The following is a 14,479-nucleotide window of genomic DNA, read 5'->3' as shown; positions in this document are numbered from 1 at the left end:
TGAGAACTTTAAGTCTGTACCAATACACCTTATTATGAAGACCATGCACCATTTTAGTAGCCCTCCTCTGGACCGACGCCATTCTTTTTGTATCTTTTTGAAGATGCAGTCTCGATTCTAGAACTTTGCAGCGCACGAAGATGGCTGGGTAGAGGATTAGCTCTGTTGTGACAGGCAAATTTTATTAAGATTTTGGCAGTTAAAATTAAAGAAAAGTGAAGGAAAAGAGAGAATTGAAGTAAGAAATGGCTTCGGGTAAAACTAGTAAAAGTAATATGGTGAATTCAGGAGCAGGAAGTAAAAAAAGAACAAAAATGGATTCAGTATCCCCGACAGCGGTCCCGTTGCCTCAGGAAGAAATTGATAACAGTGATTTGATGAATGAACTTCAGAAAATTAAAGAAATAGTAAGTGATAACGCTAAAAATATAAAAGTTGTGAAGGAGGAAATACAGAGTCTGACAAATAGAATGCAGACAGTTGACTTCAAAATTGAGCAGTTAGAAAAGCATGCTGAGAAATCTGAGGCAGAGATGCTGGTGTGTAAAAAAGATCACAGAGAAATAGAGGCGTAGAAAAAGGATTTTGAAGACTTATCAAATCGTGAAAGAAGGAATAATTTGCGTCTGATTGGGATACCTGAGGAGATTGAGCAGAATGATCCTATTCAATTTGTGACTAATTTTATCCCAAAGATCTTGCCATTTAAAAGTTCTTTTCCTTTGGAGATAGAAAGAGCACATCGGATACCGATGAAAAGATCAAATAGTCAGAAGGGTCCCCGTCCACTAATCTTTAAGCTGCTAAGACATCAGCAGGTGGTAGAGATTATAAAGCTGGCTAAAACAAACAAGGATCTTAAATGCCAGGATTCTAAGATCTTTATAGTACCTGACTTTGCAAAAGCTACAGCCTACAAAAGAAAACAGCTTTTGGATTTAAGACCTAAACTGAGAGCAATGGGAGCAAGATATGGATTGATATACCCTGCTATTATGCGGGTAACTTATGAGAATAAAACTTATAATTTTGAAGAAGCAGGCAAATTACAGGAATTTCTAGATCAATATAATTTGCCTATGGTTTCATGAAAGTATTTAGAAAATGTAATAAATAATATACTTAGATTATTTTTGGTTTATATTTTTGAGTGAAAATTGAAAGATATTTTATGAAGAAGGAAAAAGTGGAAAAAAAAAATAGAAAAGGAGAAAAATATTTTCTAGAAAATTGTTGCAGTTAGATTTAAGGGGGATCAACATTTCAAACAAGATTTAAAGAATAGAAATGAAAAATTTTAAAGAGACAAGAAGAAAAGAAGATTTTGACAAGGTAAGAAGAGGGATGGAGCATAAAGGAACTGAAGAAAATATGAGGAACAATTATAAGATTTGGATGGTTTCTTAATGTGAATTTATAATTTGCATTTGAGCGTGACTGAGATAATAATATGAGGACACATAAATGCTGCATTGGAGAAATGTGGGAACTTAGAATATAATAAGATGAAAAATTCAAAAGACTATTGATGTAAAGAGAAGAAGATGTGAAGATGGACTGATGGAAATGACTTGAGCATTATTTAGATTTACAATTTGCATCTGAAATTGACTGAGATATAAGGATGATGTTGCAAAAATACTTTATTGGAGAAAGATGAAATAGCAATCTGCAAGAAGATGGAATAAGAGACTGAAACAGCAGGATGAAGATGTACAAGTGTTACAGTTGTGTAGAATGGAGAATAGACTGTAATAGATTGAAGATGCAATGAAAATTAATGAGAGTTTTAAAAAATATGAGGTCTGCTTGGTTGAAATGTTTGATCCTTCTTTTGATGTAAGGTTAAAAAAAATAAAAAATGAATATTATAGGATGGAGTGATGTATGTTCCATTGAAGTTGTGAGAAACTTAGGTTAGAAAAAAAAAAAAATAAAATAAAATAATAATATTAATCTTGGGGGGATATATATTGTAAGAAATGGTTTCCGAAATATTGGGTATATCCTTTTATAAATATATTAGAGGTATAGGATGGAAGAATGTTTGGAAATTTGAATGAGTGGGGAAGTATATAATAAAGAATTATAGTAAATATGGGTATTTAGGGTATTGAAGAATGGATTGACTGCAGGAGAATTTAGTGTTGGTTGTTTGAAAGATTAGAGAAAGAAAAATGAGTATGTTATTGCCTGTGGGGAGTTTATTTTTTACTCAGTAATATGTGCGTTTCGAAGTTTGCATTTGTGTTAGGGGAGGGGAGGGTGGGGGATGGGAATAGGGGGGGAGGGGGAAAGAGGGGAGGGGGGAGACTCATATATTGGTTTAAGGAAAAAGAAAAAATGTATATTTTATGTTTGAGTGGATTATATATGTATTTTATATTTTATTTGTAAAATGGGTTTTAAAATTTTTTCTTTGAATGTAAATGGCCTTAATCACCCTATAAAAAGGAAAAAGGTATTGGAATATATTAAACAACAAAATATAGATATATGTTTCTTGCAAGAGACACATTTGTCTGGAACAGAGTCTATGAAGCTGACAGATAAGTGGATAAAACAATGTTTATTTGCACCAGCAGTAAAAAAGAAGGCAGGAGTTGCAATATTGATTAATAAAAAATGTCCAGCAACATTTAATATGGTTAAGGCAGATCCTCAAGGAAGGTGGTTACTTGTTGACATGAGAATGGGCAGTAATACAATGGCGTTACTAAATATATATGCACCTAATTCGAATCAAAGTGAATTCTTTAAATCTCTACAACAATTAGTTTTACCACTGGCTACTACTAATTTAGTGGTGGCTGGGGATTTCAATGCTGTTATAGATCCAATAATGGATAAAAATCCTAGTAGAATAATGAAATCAATGGGATTAGATAATTTGGTACAAGTATGTAATTTAAAAGATATATGGCGTATTCTTCATTTTAACGATCGGGAATTTACATTTTGTTCACATGTTCATCAATCGTTCTCAAGAATTGATTATATTTTTGTTTCAGATCAGATGGTACAGCAAGTTATAAAAGCTGACATAGAACCAATAGTAATATCTGATCATGGTGGTATATGGATAGAAGTTAACTTAGTAGATCCAGATAATTCCAAACCTGTATGGAGGTTTGATAATACATTGCTTGCTGATTCTAAATTTTGCACAGAATTTCAAAATAAAATAAATGAATATTTTAGACTTAATGATTTAGAGGAAATTTCGATTGGAATTTTATGGGATGCTTTCAAAGCAACTATGAGAGGACAAATTATATCATATTCTGCATATAAAAAGAAACTGTTAAGAAAACAATATGTGAATTTGGAAAAAGAAATTAAGAATTTGGAATTAAAATTGGTTAATAAATGGGAACAGGAGACATTTCAAATATTGTTAAAAAAAATGTGAATATAATGAAATTTCCTCTGGGTTAGTAAGGAAAGATATTTTTGCTCAGCAGGTGGTGTATTATGGTAGTGCAAATAAGGCTGGAAGATTATTGGCAAATTATTTAAAAGCAAAGAAAAGGAAGGAGAAAATAAGCATAATTAAAGATGAGTTAGGAAATTCTCATTCTCAAATTGGAAATATATTAAAACAATTTTTAAAATATTATAAGTCATTGTATTCTTCGGAGTCTTATTTAAATAAAGAGAAAGATGGGATGGATTTTTTGAGTTTAGTTGAAGGTCCTAAGGTTCCTGATCATATAAAAAGAAGTTTAGATAAACCTATATCATTAAAAGAGTTACAAATGGCATTGAAATCCCTTAGAGTTGGGACCGCTCCAGGTGGAGATGGATTTACAGTAGAGTTTTATAAAGAATTTCAAATTTCCCTATTACCGTATTTATTAAAATTATATCAGGATCAACAATAAAGGATGTATATCAGGCACTATGGCAGAATCTTTAACTATTGTTTTGCCAAAGCCAAATAAAGATCCAACATTGGTTTCAAACTACAGGCCTATATCTTTAATAAATGTAGAAGGTAAATTATTAGCTAAGATTTTAGCATTAAGATTGGCTAAAGCTCTTCCGCATATAATAGGAATGAATCAAACTGGATTTGTTGCTCAAAGACACTCTTCTAATAATACTAAACTGGCATTTCAGATGTATTATTTAACAAAACAAATTAATGATCCGGCTTTTTCGGTTTCACTAGATGCTGAGTAGGCTTTTGATCGTGTAGAATGGAGTTTCATGTATCAAGCTATGGATTGGTTTGGTATTGGATCCGGATTTATACAAATGATACAAACATTGTACAGCTCCCCAACTGCTCGCTTATATATAAATAATAATTTTTCGGATGCTTTTAAGTTGCAGAGGGGAGTTAGACAAGGTTGTCCATTATCTCCTTTGCTCTTTGATATAATTCTTGAACCCTTATTATTAGCTATTCGACAGGCAAAGGACATACAGGGTATTCCATGTGCTGGAGTGGAATATAAAGTATCTGCTTATGCAGATGACATCTTGCTTCATTTGAGGAATCTGGAAACAACAATCCCATGTCTATGTATCTATGTCCAAGGTCATAGATACATTTGGAAAATTCTCAGGATACAAAATAAATTGGACTAAATCAGAGATTTTACCTTTAAATGTGCATTGTACAAAAGGTATACTTGATTCTTTCCCTTTTATATGGAAAGAGGATGGAATAAAGTACTTAGGTATTTGGCTGAATAAAACACTTGAAGAGACAATGAGAATAAATGAAAAATTTTTATTACAAAAAGTTACAGAGTTGTGTGAGCAATGGAATCCTTTACATTTGTCCTGGTGGGGAAGAGTACAAACTGTTAAAATGATGATTTTGCCTGTGGTTTGCTATCAATTGGGAATGATACCAGTGTTTTTTCAGGGGTCTTTCTATAAAAAATTAAATAGTATTCTGGTTAAATTTATTTGGCTGGGTAAAATTGCAAGAGTGGCTTTAGTGTCTTTGCAAAGACCAATTGAGGAGGGTGGGGTAAATTTTCCCAATTTTTATAGGTATCATCAGGCCTATATCATGCGCCAAGGTATGTATTGGGTCCTCCCAGAACTTTTGGAACAATTACCAGAGTGGTTAAGGGTGGAGAGATCACTTATCTTTCCACTTAGGCTTGATCTTTTGCTTGGTATAAAAGTGCCTAAAATACGTAAGGACAATAGAGTATTAATGGATACTTGGAAAACATTAAGGTTTGTAGACAAATTAACTACTGATTCTATTTTAAAATCGAAACAACAGACTATTTGGGTAAACTCCAAGATACAAATAGGCGGGTTTAAGGTTGTCTGGAAAGATTGGATTAAAGCAGGTATAAGATCATTAACGGAAGTAATTGATAATGGTAAGATGCTTGAATTTTCACAATTGCAACATAAATATGGTCTGAATAAAAAACAAAGTTATAAGTGGTTGCAATTGAAGCAGGCTATTCAGGTGGGGTTCCCTGAATGGAAATCTTTAAATGATCATTACAGCTTAGAATTCTTATGTTTCCAGGCAGATTTTCTGGGTCACCAGGCCGCAAAGTGGTATAAAATTATATCTAATTATTTGAATAAGAAGCCTAAAAATGGATTAAGAGATATTTGGAGCATTGAGATTAAGCATCAGATTAATGCATCTCAATGGCCACGTATTTGGTCTTGGAGAATTAAAGGTACGATGTCAGCATCTATTAGGCAAACATGGTTCTTTTTGTTGCATAGAGCATTCTGGACCCCTACTAGATTACAAAAATTAGATTGCTCTAAGTCTAATAGATGCTGGCATTGTAAAATTGAAGTTGGAACTCTAGACCATCTTTTATTTTATTGTCCATGTATTCAGGCATTTTGGATATCAATATGGGATCAAGTTAATATGTTGATGGAGAGTCATGTGGCTTTATCCTATGACACAGTGATTTTTGGAATGTGTATGAGGGCCAAATGCCAAATATCTGCAGCAAACAATAAATTATTGTTGATTCTTACGGGAGTGGGAATTCAACAGATAACAACTAATTGGAAAGACTGTTCTAGATTGAATTGTAATTTTTGTTTTGTTTTATAAATCTTTATTCATTTTCTTATGTTACAACAAGTGTTTTTAAATAAATTCATTATAAACTTGAATAAACACACTTGATTTACTCACATATTAATATCAAATTTAACATTTCTTTAGAAAATCAATATATTATAAAGTTATAATATTTTGTAAGAAATTTAAATTTATACAATTATTATTGAATATAATAATCTCCCTTCCCTCCCTCCCTCCCTATCAATACAGAATGAGAAATCTTTATTCATTTTCATATGTTACATCAAAAAAAAAATATAAATTCATACTAATATTTCAGAAAACTAAATTTATATAATTCTTAGTTAATATAATAATATCCCATCCCCTCCCCCCTCCCTTCTATTCAGTAATATATGAATTAAATTTCTAAAATTATTCTTTCCATATATCATATTATATATCAAGTATTAATATATTATATAATATTTAGAAATATGATCTCATCCATTTTTTCTCTCTAATCAAATTCTATATATGGGAAAATTAATCATTCTTTACAATATTCAGTTAATGGTTTCCATATTTTTTGAAATTCATTTATATGTCCTTTTTGTAATTTTTGGTGGAACTCAGTTTGTCATATGTATAAGATGGAAAGATTTCTTGCGATACAGAGGGGGTATTTTAAAAGATTTTAAGAGGTGTGGAGGCCATTAATTGAATATTATAACGAGTAAAGTTTATTCTTTTTCCTTAGGGGATAATATATAGAAATGGGATGGGATGGGAGGGAAAAATATTGGAAATATGTTGTTATGAAAAATAAGGAGATATATGTAATAGGATGGGATATTTATTGTTGTGCATTACTGGGTATAATAAAATGTTTAAAGTGTTTGAGGAAGAAGGATGGGGGGAGGGACAGATTTCATGTCAGATTAATTGTATTATCAAAAAGGGATGTATAATTATATATAAATTTGGAAGGAATATTTTATTGATATGGAAAAGGGTGGGAGGTGGGGGGGAATAAAAACATGTATAATAATATTGTTTAAGAATGCCAAGTGTGTTATGTAAATTAATTGTAATAATACTGTACACTTGTTGAAAGAAATAAAAAGGAATAAAGATTTAAAAAAAAAAAAAAAAAGTAGATGCAGTCTCCAGAATTGTATACAATATTCTAATTTGAGGCCTCACCAGTCTTATAGAGGGGTATCAATACCTCCTTTTTCCTAATAGCCATATCTCTTCCTTTGTACCCTAGCATCCTTCTAGCATTCAACATCACCTTTTCAACCTGTTTGGCCACCTTAAGATCATCAAATACAATCACACACAAGTCCTGCTCTTCTGTCATGCACATAAGTTTTTCACCCCCTAAACAGTACCGATCCTTCGGGTTTTTGCAGCCCAAATGCATGACCTTGCATTTCTTAGCATTAAATTTTAGCAGCAAAATTTCATACCATTCTTCAAGCTTCGCTAGGGCTTTCTTCATGTTATTCACACCATCCGTGGTGTCTACTCTATTGCAGATTTTTATATCATCCACAAAGAGACAAATCTTACATCACAGCCCTTCAGCAATATCGCTTATAAAAATGTTAAAAGAACAGGCCCAAGAACAGAACCTTGAGGCACACCACTGGTAACATCCCTTTCTTCATAGCAATCTCCATGGACCACTACCCTCTGTCGTCTTCCACTTAACCAGTTCCTGACCCAGCCCGTCACTTCTGGGCCCATTCTAAGAGCACTCAGTTTATTTAAGACATCTGTATGGTACACTGTCAAAGACTTTGCTAAAATCTAAATACACCACATCTAATGTACTCCCTCTATCCAGTTCTCTGGTAACCTAGTCCAAAAAATTGATCAGATTTGTCTGACAAGACCTACCTCTAGTGAATCCATGTTGCCTCTGGTCCTGTAATCCACAAGATTCCAGAAATTTCACCATTCTCTGTTTTAGAAGCATTTCCATTAATTTGCTTACCACAGAAGTCACACTTACTGGCCTGTAATTCCCTACTTCTTCCTTACTTCCAGTTTTGTGTGGCATCCCTCCTGCCATATTCACGCGGGCAGGGAGGGCAGTGTAGGGTGGTGGCAGGAGGGAGTAGGCATCCCTCCTGCTATTTGTGGGTCACTGGGGGGGGATCACGTTTGTTGGGGGGGGGGCTCTCGGCCGTTTTTTGACAGGCCTGCCTGTCTTCATTTTTTTTTTATTGGGGCAGATATTTTGAATGTGTAGCAAACGCAAAATATCTGTGCCATGGAAAAAAATGAGTAAAAAAGACAGGCAGGCCTGTCAAAAAACCTGCAGCAGTCGGATTTCCCAATAGTAAAACCTGATTCAAAATAGCCAAGCAATTGTTAGTGAATCAATCGCTTGGCTATTTTGCGTGGAGTTTTCCTAATTTGCATGGGAGGATTGGGATTGGATCACTACAGGCGTTAGTGAATAGTGCAGGAGGGAAATCTGGTTGCAAAGGGGCCGCAAACCGATCAGTTTGCTTTGTGAAAGTAGCCCTAAGTCTGTTGAAGGATTCTGTAAGGTAAATGGCCTTCAGGGAAAAAGAGCAATTGACCCATCTTGTCTGCCCAATTATTGCTATCCACACTGCTAAGGATCTAACCTAACCACTAAACATAAAACATTACTGTTTCTAAGATCTCTGTTTTTATCATCTTCCTAATTTGTATTCCACCATCTTATGTAGATTTGAAAGAGATCCCTGACTTAGTTCAAACTGAGCACTCTTCTCTAGCTATATTTAACTATAAAGCTTTGTAATTATTAAAAGTTAACAATACTACCAATATTAGTACAGCCCCAGAACATTTAGATTTTTGTGTGCCCTGAACAGCCTGGTAGACAGACCTAGCTAACTAGAGTGTTAGCACGTCTAACAGGACTTCTTGTTGTAAGAGATTGGCTAGTCATGCCACCTCACTTCCTTTACATTTCACTAAGTGGAAATTTGATTCAGAAGTGCTACCCATTCCTGAGCTGCAGATATGTTTTACTGGAATATATTCCTTCCATCTGTACTGAAAGAAACTGTTCATTTTCATTAACATTCAGTAATAAATAAGAACCATTATTGATAATTAACAAACTATTTCATTGATGTTTTGCACTTCAGCAGTCCTTAGCAAGTCTTACCGTTTCAGCATCCACAAAGACTGTTGGGCATTCTGAACACATCATCATCACCTCCAAAGAGCTTTTGAACTTTGTTCCAATACGCTGTAAACTCTCTCCCAGAAAACTGACAGAGTCATTTGTTAGAGCGCCAAACTTTTTTTGAATACTCTAAAACAAACAAAATACACTTTTGTTAATACAAATCAATTGTATTACTTTAAAGCAAGTCAGTAAAGCATTTATGCAATCGGAAGTGGTGCTGACTGTGTGTTTTATTCTTTAATTCCTAGAGAATTTTAGACACATAAATGATTATGCTGGCAATTCTATAACAGGGCACCCCACTTTAGGCACTTCAATGATGTATGAAAACTGCCTATTCTCTACCAGCATCTGGGCATGCTGATTCCATTATGCAAGCCTGCATTGGTGAACCTGTCTTAGTAGTAATAGCAATGCAGTGGGCTGAGATCCTGATGAATTGAGGTCATTTCTCTCTGCAACTCCTTTTGACCTTGGGCAAGTCACCTTCCTCCCCCCCATGGCCCAAGCCAAAACTTAGATTGTAAGCCTACCAGGGACAGAAGAAGTACCTGCAAAGAATCTGTACAGTGTTGCGTGTGTCTAGTAGTGCCATAGAAATGATTAGTAGTAAAGTACAAGGCCTTTTATCTGAAATTCCAAAAACCAAAATTTGATGCAAACTGGAAGTAATTTCCCCAACATGATATACACTGAAACCAATGCAGGTACATGCATTTCTCCTGTTCTCTGCACAATTCAAGTCAGTGGGCTGGAAAAATGGCAAAGAGAGCTGCAGATTCCACTTAGAGTCGCAAATTTAAGGACTTTTTCTGACTTAACATTACCATTCCAAAATCCAAAATCTCCAAAAACTGAAATATGCCTGGTCCCAAAGATTTCAGATAAAGGATCTTGTACCTGTAGTAGTAGTAACAACAGCTAATTATTACCATTATTACTACTACTACTACTACTGACCACTTATATTAGGTCAATGGCAGGTATAAAAGAGTGTGCAGCTGAATGCACTATAGTATGGTATAAGTTATATGCACAATTTGGAGACACATCCATGCTCCGCCCATGTGTATGCCCATTTTCAGTTAAGTGCTATAACATCTATGCATTCCTGTATAGAATAGTGGATGGCCAATATTATTCATACAAAAATGGGGAAGAATTTGGGCGTTCTTGGTGTTGTGCCATTTAGATGTCTAACTTATATGTCTAAGTGGCAATAATCAACTGCTAAATGGTCTGCACAAATAGCATGTGTAACTTGAAACATCTAATTTGGATATTTCAGCTTATAAGTGGATAGTGCACCCTGAAATAAATAGTGGCACTGAATATATATGTGTTTGAAACTAAGTTAGATATTTTAAATTATATGCTCTCTGTGTAGCTAGATATTAACCTTAATACCTTTTTATATTTTTCATAAAGGATTCCTCTCATTTGTTCTATTTGTGCCATAGAAAACCAAAAACAAAGTTTAAGTAATTATTTCACAGTACACTGACTGATCCAACTTCTGGTTGCATCAGAGGAGAAGCTTCTACCCAAGCACATGCAACTGCAGGCAGGCTCGGCCGGCTTTGATCAAGTTACTTTACTAACGCGCCACAAAGCTAAAGGGGAGGGAGAGAGATTCTTGGGCCATGCAAGGGGCGCTGAAGGGCTGTGAGGTGGCAAGAGGGAAGGGTGATGGTGGGGAGAAGACGCTAAAGGACGCTAAAAGGAAAAAATGAGGAAGGCAGAGTGGGCAGAAAACGCTGAAGGGAAATGGGGAAGACAGAGTGGGGAGAAGACGCTGAAGAGAAATGGGGATTGGGGAAGACAGAGTGGGCAGAAGACGCTGAAGGGAAAAAATGGGGAAGGTAGAGTGGGGAGAAGACGCTGAAGGGAAATGGGAACTGGGGAAGACAGAGTGGGGAGAAGACGCTGAAGGGAAATGGGGAAAACAGAGTAGGGAGAAGATGCTGAAGGGAAATGGGGAACTGAGAGTGGGGAGAAGACGCTGGAAGGGAAGAAGACAGAGAAGCCAGACTATTGAGGGAGCGGAGGGAACTGGGGCGGGGGGTGAAGGGAGAGGCACAGTAACAGAGCAAATGGAAGACGCTGAGAGAAGACAGACAGTGGATGGAAGAAATTGAATGAGAAGATGAGGAAAGCAGAAACCAGACAACAAAGGTAGAAAAAAATAACTTCTATTTATTTATTTTATTTTATTTCTTTTCTTCTTTTCTTTTTTTTTGCTTTAGGATAAAGTAGTATATTAGTTATGTTGATAAAAATTTATAAACAAAGCCCTGCCAGCTGAATATCTCTTTCTCTAGTTCAGCAGCCAGAACTTTGATTTATAAGGAAGGAATAAGCAAAATATTGCAATATTGAGGCTTGTATTGATGCTGCAGGGATAGTAGTTGCAGGGACTGGGCAGGGACAATGGTCACAGGGATGGGGCGAAGACAGTGGTCGTGGGGACGGGGCGGTGACAGGGATGGTGGTCACGAGGATGGGGCGGTGAGGGGGCAAATTTTTTCCCCGTGTCATTCTCTACTCTCCACTCCACCCTTCCCTCTCTCCAACCCCCTTCAGTGTCTGTTCCTCTCCACCCCCCCTTCAGCGTCTGTTCCTTTCCGCCATCACCCTTCCCTCTCTCCACCCCCTTCAGCGTCTTTTCCTTTCCACCGCCCTTCAGCACCCCTCGCGTGGTCCAAGCATCTCCCTCCCTCTTAACTTTGTGGCGGGTTTTACTTTAATGTGTAATTTGTTCAAGCCATCGGAGCCTGCTTGAAGTCACGTACGTCTGTGGGCGGAAGCTTCTCCTCTGATGCAACCGGAAGTTGCGTCAGAGGAGAAGCTTCAGCCTGCAGACGCACGCAACTTCAGGCAGGCTCCGCCGTCTCTGAGGTATGTAGGGCTCGCGGTTGGCGGGGTTCGGATGGTCAGCGGGCTGGATTAAAAAAACTAAACGGGCTGGATATGGCACATGGGCCATAGTTTGCCCATGTCTGGTGTATACCATAAATGGGATAGGCATGTGGGATTGCTTAGAGAAAGGAAGACATAATGGTTACTGCGGATGGCAGACTAGATGGGCCATTTGGCTTTTATCTGTCATCATGTTTCTATGATTCATACATAGTGGAGCAAAGTGTTTACAAAAAGTACAGTATCTACAATTAAGCTGATGAGAAGGATGCAAAGCATTAATATTGCACTGACCTGAAACAACCTAGAGAACACATGAAATGTATAAACTGCACAAGATCCATCAGTCTCGGATAGCATCTGGTTGACATGGCAACGCCAGGCTTCTTCTTCGTCATCATATGTTGCTGGTTGAAAAGCTGCCAATATGGCTGAAAGAAAAGGTGATGGTGGTGGTGAAGCTTGAATTTCTAGGAAGCCATCTTGGTCTCCCTCATCCTGACTGGAAATAAAATAAATAATGGTGTAAACCAAATGAAAACAGCAGCTTCATTTTCATCAGTATAAATTTTAGTACAAAGCCTTAATGAAAATTAGAAGCATGTTATTTTAAAATGAATAAAAAGTTGGCACTTAAAAATATAGGCCTTCTTTTACAAAGCCAATTACCGTGGCAGCCTTCAAAAATTCACACTAAGCACATTGCTAGCATGGCTTTGTAAAAGGGGGGAATAATTAGGTATATACTAAAAAAAAAAAAAAAAATACTATAAATATGTGAGCCAAATACTACAGGCTCCTTTTACTAAGCTGCACTAGTGGTTTTAGCGCGTGCTAGACGCTAATGCCACCATTGAGCTGGCGTTAGTTTTTGGCGCATAGTGCGGGGTTAGCGTGTGCTAAAACCGCTAGCGCAGCTTAGTAAAAGGAGCCCTAGGTGTTGTTCAGTAGCTAAAGTTTTAAAGTATTTAGATTTGCTGTTGTAGTAAAAATGTAATTTATACTTACAATTTAAAATATCCAAAAAATTTTACAACATGCAGAATAAATATACTTTATATAATTACTTAGAAATGGGAAAGATTTTTATGTACACTCAGAACAGACCAGAAAAATATACTGTAATGAAGTAAGCCACATTTATTATTCACTAGGGTCTGAATACACAACACACTCCAGCTTGTCTTGAGAACAATCCAAGAGCTTTTACTGCAGAACACCATTTTTTAAAAATTATCTTACGTAATATCTAAAAATGGAATGAGGATGAACTGGAATACATCCACTTTCATGGACAAGCAGCTTAACTGGATTTTGCTTAAATAATGTGCTATGGAAGTACCTTGCACCATATATCAATGTGTTTGACAATGTGGTTACTTAGGAAACAAATTAATCAATGATCATACTTGGAGCCAGAAATTTAATATAGAGGATCATTTGTTTCATTACAAGGGGTAATGCATTTTGTCACACTCACTGTTCTTCATATTTTCAGGATTAATTAGTATACTTAATATATCCATTAGTATAATGAGAAACAGGGAAACATTTTTTCTGTTTAGTGTTTTCTTTCCTAAATCATTTCTTCCTGGTAACCATCCTGATGTTGACATGACTATGAAACATACATAGGCTATATGCAATCAATTCTTTTAAGCACGGCAATGCAATTACAGTAGAACTTCAAAGAAAACAGAAGCTTCAAATATATTTTAACAAAGAACCTTTTCTATGGAAGATGTGACTGATTTAACATCTGAAGTAAATAAAGCCTGTCCTGATATTTTGTGTCAGTCTCCTCTTCAATGATCATAGGGTAGTCTGCTATTTTACTGTCATGGACTCTGACCTGGTCTGCCCTTTTGCACCGCGGGGTTTGTGTGATATTCTATATTTTCACGTGACAAACCCTGGGATTGCCGTGGGTCTGTCACACCAGTTACAAATATCATTAATATTACACAAGACTTTATATACAATACAAAAATGCAGCGGTAGAGAGGGAGGCTCTAATATAAACCGAGACCACCATTTTTTGGTCCAAAAATCTCAGTTTATATTTAGGTATATACGGTATCTCGGTATGATTGTTGATTCACATCTAACATTTTCAAACCAGGTTTCCAATGTTGTAAAAAAAAAAAAAAAAAAAAAAAAAGGTTTTTACACATTGAGAGCCTTACGAGCAGTTAGATTTTTTTTAAAAACAATAGCTTGCATACCTTGATTTATGCATTATTCATGTCAAGATTCGATTATTGCAATATTGTTTACACTGGCCTTTCAAAATTTAACATTAGGCGACCTCAAACTCTACAAAATATTGCTATTAAGTTGCT

At 35.9% G+C, this 14,479-nt stretch overlaps 1 protein-coding gene across 8 annotated transcripts in view; it reads right to left on the bottom strand.

The window, feature by feature from the left end:
- The window catches only part of FRYL (FRY like transcription coactivator), a 768,252-nt gene that overhangs the window by 51,011 nt on the left and 702,762 nt on the right, over positions 1 to 14,479 (bottom strand). For all 8 annotated transcript variants that reach the window (XM_033945802.1, XM_033945793.1, XM_033945809.1 and 5 more), the window contains 2 exons: positions 12,432 to 12,639; positions 9,195 to 9,344 (listed from right to left, as the gene is read on the bottom strand). In XM_033945802.1, the coding sequence (XP_033801693.1) occupies positions 9,195 to 9,344; positions 12,432 to 12,639 (358 nt within the window). The remainder of the gene's footprint in view (positions 1 to 9,194; positions 9,345 to 12,431; positions 12,640 to 14,479) is intronic.

This window comes from Geotrypetes seraphini, chromosome 1 (assembly GCF_902459505.1).
Source record: "Geotrypetes seraphini chromosome 1, aGeoSer1.1, whole genome shotgun sequence".
Lineage (NCBI taxonomy): Eukaryota > Metazoa > Chordata > Amphibia > Gymnophiona > Dermophiidae > Geotrypetes > Geotrypetes seraphini.
The sequence above is the reverse complement of the archived record's forward strand: the minus strand, read 5'-3'. Positions and strand labels throughout refer to the sequence as shown.